Below are 16,101 nucleotides of genomic sequence, written 5' to 3'. Positions count from 1 at the left end.
ACTTATCACAGACACCATCAGCAAGAATAGAAGAATTTGTCACAGAGGGCGTGGTGGGGGGTGAGGGGAGGTTTCTGCACCAACTGGGTAGGAAACTGTGCTTGGAGCCCTGCCATGCCTTTGACCTCTAAGATTCTGGAAAGTAAACAAAAGGAGGTGACTCTTTGGAGGCTGACACCCAAAGGAGAGGGCATGGGGTTTAGGGGGTCATTCCCAGGACTGCTGAAGCTCTTCCATGTAGACCCATTTGTGGTGGCTTCTGAGAAACTCTGAAGCCTGAGAGACTCTATTCTTAGTGTTGACCATCTGCTGGGATAAGCATCTCAAGAAGGAGACCCAGGAAGACTGAGTACAGGCAGGGCCTGGGCAAGTCCAGCAGGATGGCCAGTAAATGTGGAACAACAGGACAAAGGGGCGCGGGCAGGACAACAACTACAACGTACCCCCTTAACTACAGACAGCATCATGAGTTGTGCCCAAGGGGAAATATCCCAGATCACTTCACGTGGCAGAAACAGCTCGGCTTTGTGATGCACCAATAATTTGAGAAACAGGGAGAGAGAAATAAACACGAACCTCTTACAAAAAGCCTTTTAGTCAAAGGAGAGGAAATTACCCAGACTACCAGGGTATTCTAATCAGAGCCTTCTTATCAGAATGTCTCCAGTCAAACAAGGAGAAATCCAATCTACAGCCGGGCTGGACGCTAAATTAGATTTAATCAGGACCTACTTTCCAACTGCTCAGCGGCAGGTCAAAGCCCAATGACGGCTACAGTTGCAGCTTCTTTCTGGAGAGCAGGCCTGCCTGAGTTGTGTCAACTCCTGGTCACGCGCGAGGCGGGGATGCTTTGTCTTTACTCTCAGTTTACTCCCAGCTATTCCATCCCATCTGTTCAACATTTTGGTGAGATTAAACTAGAGTTGCCTTCCTGGCCCATGCAAAGTCCTGTGAGTTCTATTAATATTGTCACTGCTGTCTGCTCCAAGCTGGGAGACATTGCCTTTTTTAAAAAACATGCACCACCTCGCCCCACCCCACAAAATAAACTCGTCCCAAACCCATGAATTTATTGAAGCTTTGCAACATGCCACACGCTCTGCTAGGCACTTTGATGCATGCTAGATTTCTCCTTAGTGCATGCCATGGCATCATCCTGTCTACACTAGACATGCAGATTGTAAAGGGATATTCACCTCAGTCCAACACATCTACCCCCAAATCTACCTCAAGGCCGATGCTATTGTTACTCTTCTTTCAAGGGATTAATAGCTACAGTTAACTAGCCTTATGCAGGTGGTTATAATTTACAGTTTCTTTGTTACAAGCAAAGAACACCATCTGTGAAACACCCAGCTCCCTGCAGAGCTCTGGTGTGTCATTGTAACAAATAGCTTTAAAGGCTCACCCAGGGGCTGGGACCTGTGAACTCTAAGATGCCCACACAGAGATTCACAGAGCAAGACAAATGTGGAGATGGAGGAGAGAGGAGATACAGAGAAAAAAGACAAAAGAAAAGAATCTTCTTTCTCTGCTTTCAGCTTCATTGAAACCAATCTGACTACTGCTTGTAGATGGACACGCTGCCTGGAAGCTAGCTGGGCATGATTTACACGACTGCATTGTCCTAGGAGAACCGCCTGGGCCTGAGTCTTACAGGACATGGGCAGGGGAGGGAGTAACGGTGTGAGAAGATGAAGGCTGAGGAAAAATCTCATTTTCTCTTCCTCCAAGAGTCTCTGGGAGTCAAATGTGCAAGTGTTGTCTGCCTTCCTCTCTCTATTCTTGTACCTGGCCTCCCCTGCACCCGGAAACCCAGCTTGACTACCTGGTCTGCAAATTCCTGCTGCAGCTTTGTTTAACTGCACATGGGAAGTCAGGAGGCCCTGGGCCCCTTCCTCACTGCCAGTGACTTGGAGATGGTTTAACAAAGACACACTCACTCACTCACTCATCTTTACTCAGATGTACACTTCTATTCGAAGGCTGAGAGCCTTCTGAGGCACGGGGCTATATAAACTCTTCTCCAGGTTCCATACCTATTTTGCTGTGTGGTTGAGGGAAAAGCATTTACCTCTCTGAGCCTCTCTGGTATTCTCCACTGTTCCCAGGATCCTCAGGATCAATTCCTCATACTCCTAGCGATTGTGACGGTCACTGAGCAGGATGTGTATGTGTGCACATGAACTCCCATGCCCACAGCACATGCGCACAGATGCCATGGCTACCTCATCACAAACCACAGATAATTCTCCCCCATCATAAAATCTTAAAATATATGACAAGCTAAATTCCTTTCCTTGCCTCTCCACATCAGAGTTCAATTATCTTCTTCAAACATTTAAGCTCAAATGACCAGAATGAAATAAATAATCCCAGAGCTTAAAATTTGAGGCAACAAATCTTCCTCTAAATTAAATAAACTCTTACCCCTTCAGCTATATCTTACCCAGATACAGTCACACTGGCGACTGATTATGCTCTTCCATAATTATTTCACCATCCCATCCCCAACCCTTCTTCAAGGTCACATGTCTATCAGCAGCTGTTTCAGCTTTATTGGAATAAGGTGTGAATGTTTTAGTTCCCTAAATTCCTAGCATGCTTCTGCAAGATGCTTTCCCTTATAGGATTTCTACTCAGGCTTAATTTCTAGCCCCTAGACCTATGGTTAGTGACTTGTGCCTTACCCAGGCTCCTGAGCTGTAATGTATCATATAAGTTTGTACACGTTGATCTTGGTCTCCCTCTGCCAACTCCCTGGTTGTCTTTCCACCAAAAAGAGATGGTGGAAGTGTGGGGTGGACGGCTTGGAATTTTTTTTCCCCTTTTGGTGTGTGTCAAGTCAAAAGAACTACACTGAGCACGGCTCAAAGTTTGCAGTTGAAGAACCTGCAGACTGTCGCAGAGACATACACAGTGACAAGATGCCTACTCACAGCAGCTGTAGGGACACCAGCCCATCAAACAGTCCCTTGGCAATCTCGGTGATCTTGTTTCCATACAGCACCCTGGAAAAGAGAGGACAGTGGTCACTGTGGATGTGAGGCCACTGAAACCCACTCATGTGAGAGGCCATCGCCTCTGCCAACTCCAGTATTGGGTGGGGTTTCTTAGAGCATCTCCTTCCCTGGCTGGCCTTACCCTTCCTCCTTACCAGTGAGACAGCAAGCAAGTGCCACCGGGGGTGGAGAGACAGGCTTTCTGGGAGGCGAGGAGAAATCAGCTCCATCTTGCTTCACTACTGGGCAGCCCAGCTTAATAAATAATCCACAATAGGGAGCAGCGGTCCCCTAGCAGTGTCTCCCTGAGCTAATATGACTCGCACCTCGACAATAAATAAGATGTGTAGGAAGCTGGCCGACCCTGTGTTTTCTTGTTTCAATGGATATTGATCAGGCTGAGCCCCACCTACAGAATGTTTCCTTTTAATATCAAACTGCATCCCAGGAATTCCTGAGCTGGGTTCTTTAATCATCCATCTAGACAGGGCTTTGGGTTTCTGAGGTCCTATCCAGATGGCACAGGGACCGTGGAGTCAAGGACTGGCTCGCAGGAAAAACTGGAGAGCAAGGAACCGTTACCTTGAAGCGATGGCCCCAACACTCCCAGCCCCTCTTCCTAGTCTTTTGAGCTCTAGGAATCAAGAAACTCGGAATTCTTTTACCCTCCTCTCTTTTAGGTGTACAGGGTCCCTCACACGGTGTCTCCTACTCCTGGGCTGGCTTTTGGTGACTTGGGGAAGAATTCCATGATCTGCCTCTCAGCCCAGCACCCAGGGGTTCCTGTAGGCCTTCCACGTGGGTGCTGAAGATACTGCTGGCTGCTCTCTGCTCTCATCCATGGCACAGACTGTTTCTCCTGGGCCCAGCCTCCTCTGAGATGGAAGGAGATGATCTAGGGAGGGTTTTTTTTTCTCTTCCAATTCCCTCTTGAGCCCTGAAGTATGTTGAATGAATGCAATATTCAATCCCTACTCAGAATGCAAATCCAGGCTGTTACACGTCTTTGAGGAGACACAATATTAGGGTGAGGACATAGTAAATGGGAACGCTAAACCAAATCCCCTATTTTCCAGACGCCACCAGGAAGAAGCACGAGTGTCTCACTCGGCCTGCGGGTGGGTTTCATTAATGTTTCAGCAAATTAATGAGTAAATAAAAGTCAGCATGATGGCTCAGGCTCAATTTGTAATTCATATTAATGTCCCCCTGCTCACTGTGCCAAATGTGGTAGCATCACTGTCTGCTTGTCTTGGCTGATGTCGGAAACTGTGGTGCAGCAGTGGCTGGTGGGGCGGAGGGGCTGGGATCCTCACATGACCCATCAGACCCCCTATGGGACAGCTCTAATCTGGTGGGTCAAAACCACCCTCTGGCAGAGTGAAGAGGGCTGTGGGTCCACCGTGGAGCAATCTGGGTGTAGACCCACCTGGCTTTCCCCCCAAATCGATCCTTGACTGCCTTCTTCATACCTTTCAGATCTGAGTGAAAACATCTCGTCCTTGGGAAGCTTCTGCATATTTTAATGTTTTTCACCACCTGCCACTCTATTTTTATTTCCTCATTACATTTCATTATGTCATGTTCTACTACATATGTATTTCTTTATTTTAAACATTTTCTGTGCCTCTACCTCTCAGCTTGCTTGAATGTAGGCTCCATGCTTGTGGTGATATTATGTGGCTTGCTCATGACAGGGTCCCTAGAGCTGAGAGCTGAACAGGGTTCAGCACAGTATTTGTTGAAAGAATAAATGAGTGCATACGGGCAAGGCTTTCCTGCCCTTTAGCTTAGCCCCTGGTGAGTTTGGATTGGGTATGTTTGCGTTCTAAGCTCCATGAGACCCAGGGTCTTGTCTGTCCAGCTCACTGCCACATTCTCCATGCCTATAAGACTACGCAGTACCTAGTAGGCGAACTTGAATGGATGAGTGCATAAATTAGAGGTCAGGGGGCACTTCACTTAATGCCGCAGTGTACATTTTTGAACTGGTGTAGTGGGATGCCAGTTTCATGAATTTTTTTTTTTAAATTTTTTTTGAATTTTTTTTTTCTACTGCAGGACCAGAAGCATCTCAAGTCCCAGCAGAGGGAAACTAGATAAGGGGACTAGGAGGGTGGGGGCAGGGACAGGATCCTGGCAGCACACAGCCACTCTTCCTGCTCCTCTGTGATCTTCAGCACAATAAGCAGACACTAATCTCATATACAATCCTGTCTTTGATATCCCAGCCAGATGTTCTGTTCGATAAATGAAACTAATTTACTCTGCAAGCAGCAGGCAACAGCTGAATCAAGAGACTTCCCTGTCCTCAGCCCTTTCCCAGTGGGTTGGGGCCAGGTGGGGAAAAATGTGTATCTTGTTACCTGCCCACTCATAAATTAAGCAAACAGATTATAGAGAGAAGGGAAGCACTGGCAGCTTGTTTCTGAGCGTCCTCACTCTTGTTCAGTGGGCGGGTCACCAAATGAGATAAATAATATCAACTGGTGATACTTTTCTTGTATCTTAGTGTGTATTTATTCACGTTATCTCGAGAGGCAGCATAGCACCTGGGATTGAGAGCATGGGTTCTGAGCTGTACTGCTTGGGATCCAAACCTGCCTCTCCCAGTTGTGGATTTCAGATAATTGTATTTATTCAACACGCTTTAGTTCTGTGCAGTTATCATGCGCCAGGTACTGTTTGAGGTGCCAGAGATTCAGCCAGGATCCAAACAGATAAAAATCCCTGTCTGTGTGGGCTTCAGTCACCTGATTCCCTCTACTGTAAAAGGGAGAAGTGGATAGAGTCTGTATTTTAGGTTGTTATGAGGATTAAACTTGCAAGACTCCTAGAACAGTATCTGGAGCACAGTAAGTGCTTAATAAGCACTGCCAATTATTGTAATTGTGGTCACCATTGAGTGTGTGGTAGGCAGAAAAGGTATCACTATCCTCATTTTGTGAGGAAAACACATGGTAGGCTCAAGTCACGTTCCCCATGCCACATGGTGAGCCACTCATAGAATCGGGACAAATGCCTTCCTGCCCCTGTGGGTCTCTGAGTCCCTGGTGGATGAGGCTGTGGCTGCATCCAGTAGGCTGCCCTTAAGTTGCAAAATCCAAGAAAAGAATCCCCTACAGGATGGGTGTGTGCTTTCTCAGAACAAAGGCCATGAGGTTGGTTTGGAGAAATAGCCTGAAACTCAGGGGAAGAAAATTAGCTCCTCCTTTGACAAGGCCACATAGTTGGGAGAAATGGGCACGTTGGTAATAAACACACATTACCATTCTGTCCCTCCAGCTCCCAAGAGAGCACTGCTGAGGCACGCAGGGCAGGAGGGGGACGTGTGGGTAGAGCCAAAGATGCATTTGAATTAGAAGCCAATAACTAGGAAAGCTACTGGGCACTTAATCAATAAAAATAATGCATTTGGGTTGTAGAAATATTCCCCAAGATCAATTTCCCCTGAAGAAATATTTGTTTCTTTTACCAGGTTGCCACAAGTGTGTAAGGGAACATAAAGCCTTGATAAACACCTCCTGAAAAATATGGACACATTCCCCCCTCCCCCTCCACGACTCTGCTCCCCACTTACAGCGACGTGAGTGATTTCAGGCCCTGGAAGGCATCTGGAGCAATGTCCGATATCTGATTCTTGCTGATGTCTCTAAAAAACATTAATGGGAGAGTCTGAGAACATAGCTCAAAGGTGTGATACGACCATTCTTAAGTGTGAGTCAAGCATTTCAGATATTTAAAATGGTGAGCATTAATCAATTTATGTATTCATCGTACGAGAGAAGGGGCTTAAAGACCATTCAGTTCAACTGTCTCGATAAAATATACCACATTTGTTTCACTCTTCTTGGCTTTCAAAGAACGCCCACCCACAGCATCCTGACTTTGACATATGGCTTTGCACATGTGAGCCCTCACTGTGTAGGGAAGACTGCACTCAGTCACATTAGGGCCTTGTCGCATTACCAAGCAATTATAGCATAAATGAAGCAGAAGCCAGCCTCACCCAAACACAGGCCAGGGTTCCTGCAAGCATCATCTTCTTGTCTCATGCCTCAGCCAATGCTTATTTTTTCCCCCAAATAGTCCTGAGTCATTTCACCTCCCCAGTGACCTTTCCTTCCTGACCTGAAAAGAGATTTTGAGCAGTGACTTAAGTCTCTGTCTGGCTCGGCGCTTCCTCCAGGTCGTGTGATGTAAGCACATCATGAGATTCTCACGGGATGCCTCTGAGATGTGGATTTGTCACTGGCAGTGCTCCTCAGAAAGGCACAAATCTGGGGAGTGACATCCAGGGCTTTGGGGTAATGTGGATGAGAGGGGTGCTGTGTGATAGAAGGCAGCCCCCCACCCTGCCCCAGGGAGAGGGATCTCCCCAACCCGCCTCTCCTCAGTGCCCAGAGGCTGCCCCCTTTCCTGCATCCCAGTGACTTGTGAGCACCTGGTCTTCAGTTCTGAGGGGGGAGACTTTCTGAGTCATTAGCTCAGGGGCGGCCTCTGGGCTCCTGTCACTGCAAGGTGAGATGCTCCAATTTCCACAGACAACATACCTCTCCAGTTCTTTTCCTTTAACAAAATAAATCAATGGATCTTTGCTTTTGTGCAGAAGAGAGAGAGCTGGGATCTTGGAGGGTCAACAAGGAGGAGACAAGGGAATACGGAGAAGAAACCACATCTAAGCAGATTCTTAAGCAACTGCCTCCAGCGAGGCCAGACACGCCAGCCCCCAGCCTCTTAAGCACACTCCTCGGGTCTGTTTCTCCCCTCCTTCTAATAGCCTTCAAAAGGGCTGCACAACCACTTGTCCTAGGCCTCCGCCCCCTTCCCTCCCTGCTCCCGAAGCTGGTAAGTTGAAAGATATTTCACAGGTTAAGGCTTCTTAGGCACAGCTGTCGAGCTTATCCCTTTAGCTGGTGAGATCGCCTCTCACAAATCCACAGATTGTACTCACAAACTCGTCAGTTTACACCAGGCTTTTCTTCGGCGCTCCACTTTTGTATAAGGGTCTTAACAAGCAAATGCCCTGGATTATCCTAATCTTGCTTGCCCTGGGCCTGCCTGCCTAGCAAGGCATTCCAGGCAAGCGCACGGGGTCTGTGCGCAGATTAGTGAGTGAGCCTGAGTTTTTTGTTTTTTTGAATCATGGATGTCTCTTCAAGCTACTAAGACCCCCCCCACCCCCACCCCAGTATGCAAGAGGAAGTTCTGGGATGTGGGAGTGGAGGAACAGCCCTCTGCTTTAGCCTTGCCAGGGCAAAGTGGTGTTCGGTCGACAGCTGGCCGTTTGGATGCATTCCTCTCTGCAGCACAGGAAGGATGTCTCATGGTTTTGGAGATGATGGGGAGTAGAATGGGATAAGTGATAGTTTAGCTAGAAACTGCCCCTGGTGGTCACTTCATCTTAGTTCTTAATACTGTAGGAAGGAAACGGCAACCCTCTGAGGAGAAGGACCCGGAGCCAGAGGGCACATGACAAGGCTATTCAGGTAGAGAGCTGGCCTCTCAAGTCCCCCCTCACTTCACAAGGATGCGTGCGGAAGGCAGTGGAGCTGGACAGAAGGCAGGCTGGGGAAGGCTTCTGCCACCCACCAGTCTCCATGCTTGACCCGTCCCCCGTCCATAGCAGGTGGCCCCGAGCTGACTCCAGAAGTCTGGGTCACTCTTGATCAGTGGTTCTCAAAGTGCACCCACAGGGAGTCTGCTTTGGCTAACCCAGGGAAGGGAGCTAAAAAGTCTACATAGGTAACACATCTCCTCGTGATTCCCATGCATCTGATCCCTGAGTCATACTTTAGGCCACAGCATTTAGACCTATGACCCGGTAGGTCTCAGACCCACCCTAGTCCCCTGGGGCTTACAAACTGGATGGCCAGGAGGCAGCGGACTTTCCAGAGTGTTCAGAACCAAAGTGGCAAATTCCATGCGGGCAAGGCTCAAAGTGGGGAGGGGCTGGCACCTGTGGACGCTACACTACCTCAGAGCGTGGAGACGAAAGAACATGCCATTCTGGCCATACCACAGTGCTCTGGCCGCTATGAGTCAGAGCCATCAGTTAACCAACCCTGTCAACCGACGGCTTCTCTCTAGTGCTCTCTGTTCTCACAAATGGCTTCTCAACCTTGATACTAGTTTTCACCTGGAAGTATTTTTTCCACTAAGCTTGCCACAAGAAATAGGGACAAAGACATTCATTTCAGGAGAGTTGTTTTTTTTTTTTTGGTTTTGTTTTGTTTTGTTATTAGAGAAAAGAGGAGGATGTAGTTCATTCATAGTTGAGGGGAAACTTCTGTTAGAGAGGGGGCGGGGGTCTGATTCATGTATACCTATGAAGAATTCACACTTAGGGTTTTAAAATCCAGTCTGACCAGGGGCCCTACTTCTCCCAAGCCGTCATACTTTCAGCTTGGTTTGCGAGGTTCTGTTAGTTGGAAAAATCTGTAAGTGGTCTCTCTTCTCCACCGTCATACCCTTGGCGGGGGGAGGGGGCATCATAATAAATATCAGTAGCATCAGAAGTAATCAAAAATTAAATTCACTTCCCAGGTCATGACTGAGAAGGTCTTATGAATCTTGAATGCACAGATTATGGCAACTCCAATGGGATGAAGAAAGGACAGTAAAACATAGCCAAGCTCTAAATTACCTGGACTTCACAAAAAATTAGAGCAGTAACTTAAATCATGCAAGAGATATAGGTTGGGGCAGTGACTGAACTTGTCATTTTTCACTGAAATTACTATCTGGCTGCATAATCAAGTTAGGCTTTAAAAATGAATTGGAGAGGGGGTATGGAGTGAGCTGGGGAAGCAGGGAGACCAGGAGATTAATGGCCCAAGGTTTTAAATATTAAGGCCTATATTTATACAGCTCCTCCAGCAGGAATGCTGCTAAGGGGAGGGGAAAAAGTACATGCTCAGGGCTGGCTCATTAGGTTGGTTTCTACTTCTGGAATTGTACCAGGAGAAAATCTTGTTTGGTTTGGATTTCCAGGGAGACGGGAAGCTGCTTTCCCAAGATCCGAGGGTAAAGCAGACCAATGCCACTGTTTTCTTGGGGATGTTTATTTTTAACATAAAAGGAGTCAGCAGACACTTAACCTCTTTAATGTAGGCCCTCCTACTCAAGGGAAACCAATGAAGCAGTCTTCAGTGGAAGGGAACAAAACCGAGCCCGTGCATATTTCTACTTGCTCTCTCTTTCCTCTGGGGCAGGGAGGGGGGACAGAGACAGTAGGTAACTGGGATGAAAGCAGTATTCTGATTACTGGACTACAATCAATGATTTCTTAGCCCAGAAAAGGGAAAGGAATCTCCTTCCCAGAGTCTAAATATCTATGCTGGCAATGGCTGGGCCATTTTCAAACCTACCAGCCTCCCTTCAGAGCACCCTGCTCTGGATGACTCACAGAGTCATGTGACTCTGGGCAGTCATGGGGCTGGGGAGGGGGGGGTGATGATGATGCCGCCACAAGGGCGGGGCTGAGGGCCATGGTGCACAGTGCTGTCAGTGGAGCCATGATAGGGAAGGAATGGCAGTGCTGGCATCACCAGGAATTGATAGGATGCAGGGGTAGCAGCAGTAATCAGGGCGGTGGGGATAATCACAGGCAAGTCATATGTGGCTGGGGGATATGGAAGGGCCCAAGGCTTCTGAGCTCACCTAGAAAGAACAGAAAGTACTTGCCATGGCCTAAAGGGCCCGCAGGATCTGGCCTCTAGCTATTCTCATCTCCAACACAAGCCCTGCCGCTGTCCACCGCCCTGCACTGCAACCCATCCATGCGCGTTCCCCAGGGCCTTTCATTTGTTCTCCCCGGAGAGCGCCTCATTCCCACCCTTCATTTGTATCACCTGCACGGAGAGGCTTTCGTGGGCCCGCCCTTTATTTCACTTTCTAGTATTTACCACTTTCTGGTATTTGTTTCTTTTCTGTGTTCTCCCACTCAAAAGTGTGAGCTCTAGGAGAGCAGGCTTTGTTTTAGAGCACAGCCTACCCACAGATCCTGCAGTTCCCTGCAGGTGGTGAACATGTGCACAGTTGTAGGCGTGCACCACAGCCAACATGTTAGGGTGCTGGAGGTGGACACAAGGCTATTGTCATCCCATCTTTACTGAAGCTCCTACTTTAGGTCCACACCATGAAAGCCAGAGGACAATAAGCATGGTGGTATGGGTTTTTTTCAGGCCAACTCAGCTCCACCTGTCACCCAGATCATTTTACTTTGCTCCAGTTGGAGAGGCCCTTAGCTCTGAGGTGTCTACATCGCTACACCTCACCATCTGAAAGTGACACTCCTGAACCTTACCTCGCGATCTCAGGAAAGCGTTCCAGGTCTGACACTGAGCTCTCCACGAGGAATGTGATGCGGGCTGTCATCTGGGCAGGTCGCCTACTACATAGGGCATATTACCCCCCAAACTGAAAACATCTGGCTCATTCCTCCCCAGGGGAAACTCACATTCGCTTCAGTTTCTTGTACTGGGTGAAGGCTCCAGCAGGGATGGATTTGATGGAGTTCTGTTCCAGGCGTCTGGGAAACAGAGCAGAGAAGAGCCACTTAACCATCCACCTGTCAGTAGGCAGTTGCTGAGGGCCTTGGAGATAGGACAGCCCCTCCCATCATGTGGCACCCAATACCAGTCACAGGACACTAGGCAAACACTGTGCAAAAGCTAGAGACTCGTGTTCTGGTGTACAGAAGACCCATCCTAGGAGTACCCTCTAATTCCCCTTGGAAAAATTAGAAAAGATGACTTCTTGAAGATTTCAGCTCTTGGTTATTATAAGGGGCCTTTGAAGGCAGATTTCTTCACAAAAGCCATGGGAAGTAACTGGCTTGCTGAAAAAGTCAAAGGGACAAAGAGGAAAAAAAGGAGGCAGACTATGGGCCACCAATGCCCATCTGCCATGGAAACGTGTCACCATTCTGTCAAAAACTCAACCACACTGCCACTGGGGTATTATACAGGCAGAAATGACAATGGCTGACTTTATTCCTGGCTTTTTTAAAAAAATAAATTAATGTATAACTGACATATAATATTAGTTTCAGGAATACAACATACAATAAATTTAAAAAAACCATACAAAATACAATAAATAACATTCGATTATCTGTTTCTGGGTTTTTCTATAGGTGTTTCTAATATGCTGCAGAATGGCCTTCAAGTGTTTAGGCTCCCAGCCCAGCATTCATCAAACTGGCTTCCTGACACCCTGAGGGCCCTAGGGGCCCTCAAGGGACCACTCCCCTGGGCTCGGACCTGTGGCTTTACTATGTTGCAGACTTTCCTCAAGTGCTTCCTCTCCTGTTACTCCGGAATGACAAGAGATACTACAGGCCCAGGCTCAGGGCCCAGAACTTTCTTGAAGAGAAGTGAGTAAAGATCTCAATTCTTTATTCTATCACCTCTCAGATGACTTCCTGTCACCAAGAACAGGTGTGGTGGGAAGCAGGACCCTCCATTAGAGGTGATGAGTGATGCCCCAAGGACTCAGAATCTCCTTCTCTTCCACCTCCCTTCTCTCCAAGGCCCAGATCTTTTTCATCACCTTCTCCTATGGCACAGATGTTCCCCAGCCCCTCAGCTAGAAGCCACACACAGAAAAAAAAGGTGTGTGTGGGGAGGGTTGGGGGGGAGGAGAAGGAACAGACGGGTGAAGGTGGCCCCCTTGGAGGCTACATCCAGTGGCTGCACATTTCTGGCTGGGATGAACCCATTCATCTTGAAGAGTAATCCCCGCTGCAGAGTCGGGGAGACAGTCGTATTAATTTGTGCCTCTGCGATCTCATCTTCATTGGGGGAAGAGAGTATTTGTTACTGGAACTGCTAATGGAGCAGTTTGCCAGCAATTTTCCCATTTCAAACAACATCTCAGCTGCTAATGTGGAATGGTTTGTCAGGCCTACCCATAACACAGACAAATCACTCTCTAGGCCAAAGGAAGGGTGGGTGGGGGGAGAGAAAGAGGAAGGGCGGGTGGGAGGAGAGAGGGAGCATCAGGACAGATCATTCTTGGCTGCTGGATGAATAGAGTCTACAAATGAGACTGTCACGGTCTATTAAGAAAGCCTTTGTGGCCCACCGGAGGGGGCGGGGAGCATGCTCTGCGGGGCACATGGGCTGGCCAGACAGAGGCCTGGCTGGCTCCTGGTATGGCACAAGAGCATGCCACAAAGTCTCAGAGACTGGGCCACAGGATACAGCCAGCCGCAGAGGCAGCAGGGAAGCTCCAAGGACATTCTTGTTCTTCAGCTGAGCAGAGTTCAGCAGGGATGTCTCAGCCCAGGTGGCAGCTCCATGGGTCTCTGGGGCTGCCAGTCAGGTGGAAAATGCTCTCCAGGAATCCTGTGATTCACCTGCCACTTTGGCTGGATGATGCCTCTGGGAAGAGCTGCCATCTGTAACGATGGTAACCCCCTTCATTTTTGCAAGAGGATCCACTGCTCCCAGCTGCAGGCCAAGAACCTATGCAGCTCAGGCCAGCCCAGGGTGTGCGGTCAGCTTGCTGTCAGTGGAATTCGTGACCAACTAACCTCCACTTTAGTGATGGGTATAAAAGCCAATGGAGGGATGAATCCATGAGCAATATGTGGTACCTGTCCCTAAGGAGTTTAATAATCTGGGGATAGAGACAGCCCAAGATGGTCCACCCCAGAACCAAATTCTATGGCTAACATGACAAACAGGAAGAGCTATAATTTATGAGGCCAAGTTGATTTATGTCTATTATCTCTTTTAATCCTTACATGTATGAGGCAAGCTATGTTGGCTTCATTTTGTGGATGAGGAAAATACCTACAGGGATCAAGTAGCCTGTCCAGAATGACAGAGCTAGCAAGTGGCGGAACTGACATTTGTTTCTACCCATTGGATGTACTGCCTTTCTTTCTGAAAACAGAGAAACAAGGCCTACAGGCTAAAGTGGCCTCCCCAGAGTCACAGAAGAGTTTAGGAGGTTAAGACCCCAATGTTTATTGAGACATCATACAGCCTCTGCAGAGGTGGGTATTTCATCTTGCCATTTGCAACACCATGGACAGAACAAGAGTGGATTATGCTAAGCAAAGTTAGTCAGTTAGAGAAAGATAAATATCATATGACTTCACTCATATGTGGAGTTGAAGATACAAAACAGATGAACATAAGGGAAAGGAAACAAAAATAATATAAAAACGGGGCAGGGGACAAACCCTAAGAGCCTCTTAAATATAGAGAAACACTGAGAGTTGTGGGAGAGGTTGTGGGTGGGGGACGGGCTAAAATGGGTCAGGGGCATTAAGGAGGACCCTTGCTGGGAGGAGCACTGGGTGTTATACACAGGGGATGAATCACTGGAATCTATTTCTGAAATCATTATTGCACTATACGCTAACTTACTTGGATGTAATTTAAAAAATAAATAAATAAAAATAAAATTTCATAAGGAAATAAAAAAAGACAGGTATTTTGTAAAAAGGCTGTAGGAGTTGAGGGAGATGCAATACAGATGTGAATACATAGAAATATGCAAATAGAGTGCAAAGGTGTGGTTTTGAGCAAAGAACTCCAATTTTAGCAGGGATAGCTCCATGCATCCATGTACCCATGTACCCATACACTCTGGGGATGGTATTTTTCTCTGCAAGCTCTCTGCTTCTTATGCTGCGGTGGGTCCTGGCTGGCCACGTGACGCCTTATGGAGTGCCACGGCCACGCCATGATGTGGGTTAACCTTGCTCTGCGGGGATCAGTTTGTCTGGGGTGGTATAGTGGTGAATAGTCAATGTACTTCGAGTGTGAGGTAAAGGCAAGGGGAGGGATAATAACAGTAAGAGTTACGAGGTGTCAAGTGCTTGTATGTCAGGCATTAGGCTAAGAGTTTTACATAGCTTGTTTATCTTAGTATTTACAACTCTTTGAGGTGGGTCCTATTCATCACTACCTTCCCAACTTTAAATGTGAGAAAATGGAGGCTCAGAGATGTTAAGTCTCTTATTCACAAAGTCAGGAAGAGCTGTAGCTGGAAGGAAACTCAAGTTTGTCCAATTCAAAAACCTGAGCCCTCTGTCACTAAGCTTTGTTGAATCCTATTTGGAGCTGAGGCTTCTCCACTTTTAGTCACTGCGAGCTCATCCTCAGGGAAACAGCCCCTTTGTCAAGGGAGTAAGGCTACAGTGCCTGTGCATACACAAACTTTCTATGTAGCAAACAGCACCTGGTAGGTTTTATATAGCCTGGAACAAGAATGCAAAGATCCATATTCCCAGTGACAAAAATTCAGTGTGAAGGATGAAAAGAAGCATTAGCATCAGCAAAAACTGTCACATTTACAGAGGTGTCTGAAGCCAACAGCTGTTTTAGGTCTCTCTTAAATGGCACATGTGTCTTTCTTTGTCTGGCAAACATTCTTCAGGCTGCAAACTGATTTAATATAACCAGCATAAAAACAAACATACAAATCAAACATCTGAACATCTTCCAGCACCAGTAAAAACAATGGGAACATCTGATGGGGATTTCAGCCATTTGCGCTCTGTATTGATTTGCCCTAGTTTCTTGGTGCTTCCTTAATGATCTGTCATTTGCAAACATGCGACTGAACGCAATATATTTCTAGCAATGCATAAGTCAACATGATGCCGGAGAGACGGGCAGGGGCATGACTACGAGTCACCTGATCCAGAGGTCCTGGAGCCGGGTTGGAATATTGGTAGTGGTATGGCTGCAGTGACAATAATGATGAATGTCTACTGTTTATTGAGGGCTTTTTCTATGTCAGACACTGTGCTCTTTGTATGCTGGCTCATTTTATTCCTTCAGCAAGACTACAAAGCAAGTATTATTAATAATATAGTAACAACGAAGATGAGGGATGCAGGTGTATGTGACATGAGCCATTCCTAACCTGCTCTGCAGAATACCTGACATTGCCTGCAGAAAGCAGACACAGAGCCAGATTTGCTCTTCTTATTATTTGCACATACCCAGGTGCCTCCACCACAGAATTTTTTTTTTATCATTTTAGAAAACAATGAATGAAAAATAGTATGGGAACTTGGGACCTAACCATTCTATCATGCCATCCATGTGACATGTGCAGAAGCTTTTCTTTT

At 47.3% G+C, this 16,101-nt stretch overlaps 1 protein-coding gene across 1 annotated transcript in view; it reads right to left on the bottom strand.

The window, feature by feature from the left end:
- The window catches only part of SLIT3 (slit guidance ligand 3), a 593,860-nt gene that overhangs the window by 99,195 nt on the left and 478,564 nt on the right, over positions 1-16,101 (bottom strand). The window contains exons 10-12 of the mRNA XM_029941248.1: positions 11,464-11,535; positions 6,583-6,654; positions 2,940-3,011 (exon numbers count right to left, since the gene is read on the bottom strand). Coding sequence (XP_029797108.1) covers positions 2,940-3,011; positions 6,583-6,654; positions 11,464-11,535 — 216 coding nt within the window. The remainder of the gene's footprint in view (positions 1-2,939; positions 3,012-6,582; positions 6,655-11,463; positions 11,536-16,101) is intronic.

Source organism: Suricata suricatta, chromosome 6 (assembly GCF_006229205.1).
Source record: "Suricata suricatta isolate VVHF042 chromosome 6, meerkat_22Aug2017_6uvM2_HiC, whole genome shotgun sequence".
Lineage (NCBI taxonomy): Eukaryota > Metazoa > Chordata > Mammalia > Carnivora > Herpestidae > Suricata > Suricata suricatta.
This window is presented reverse-complemented; position numbering and strand designations above follow the sequence as displayed.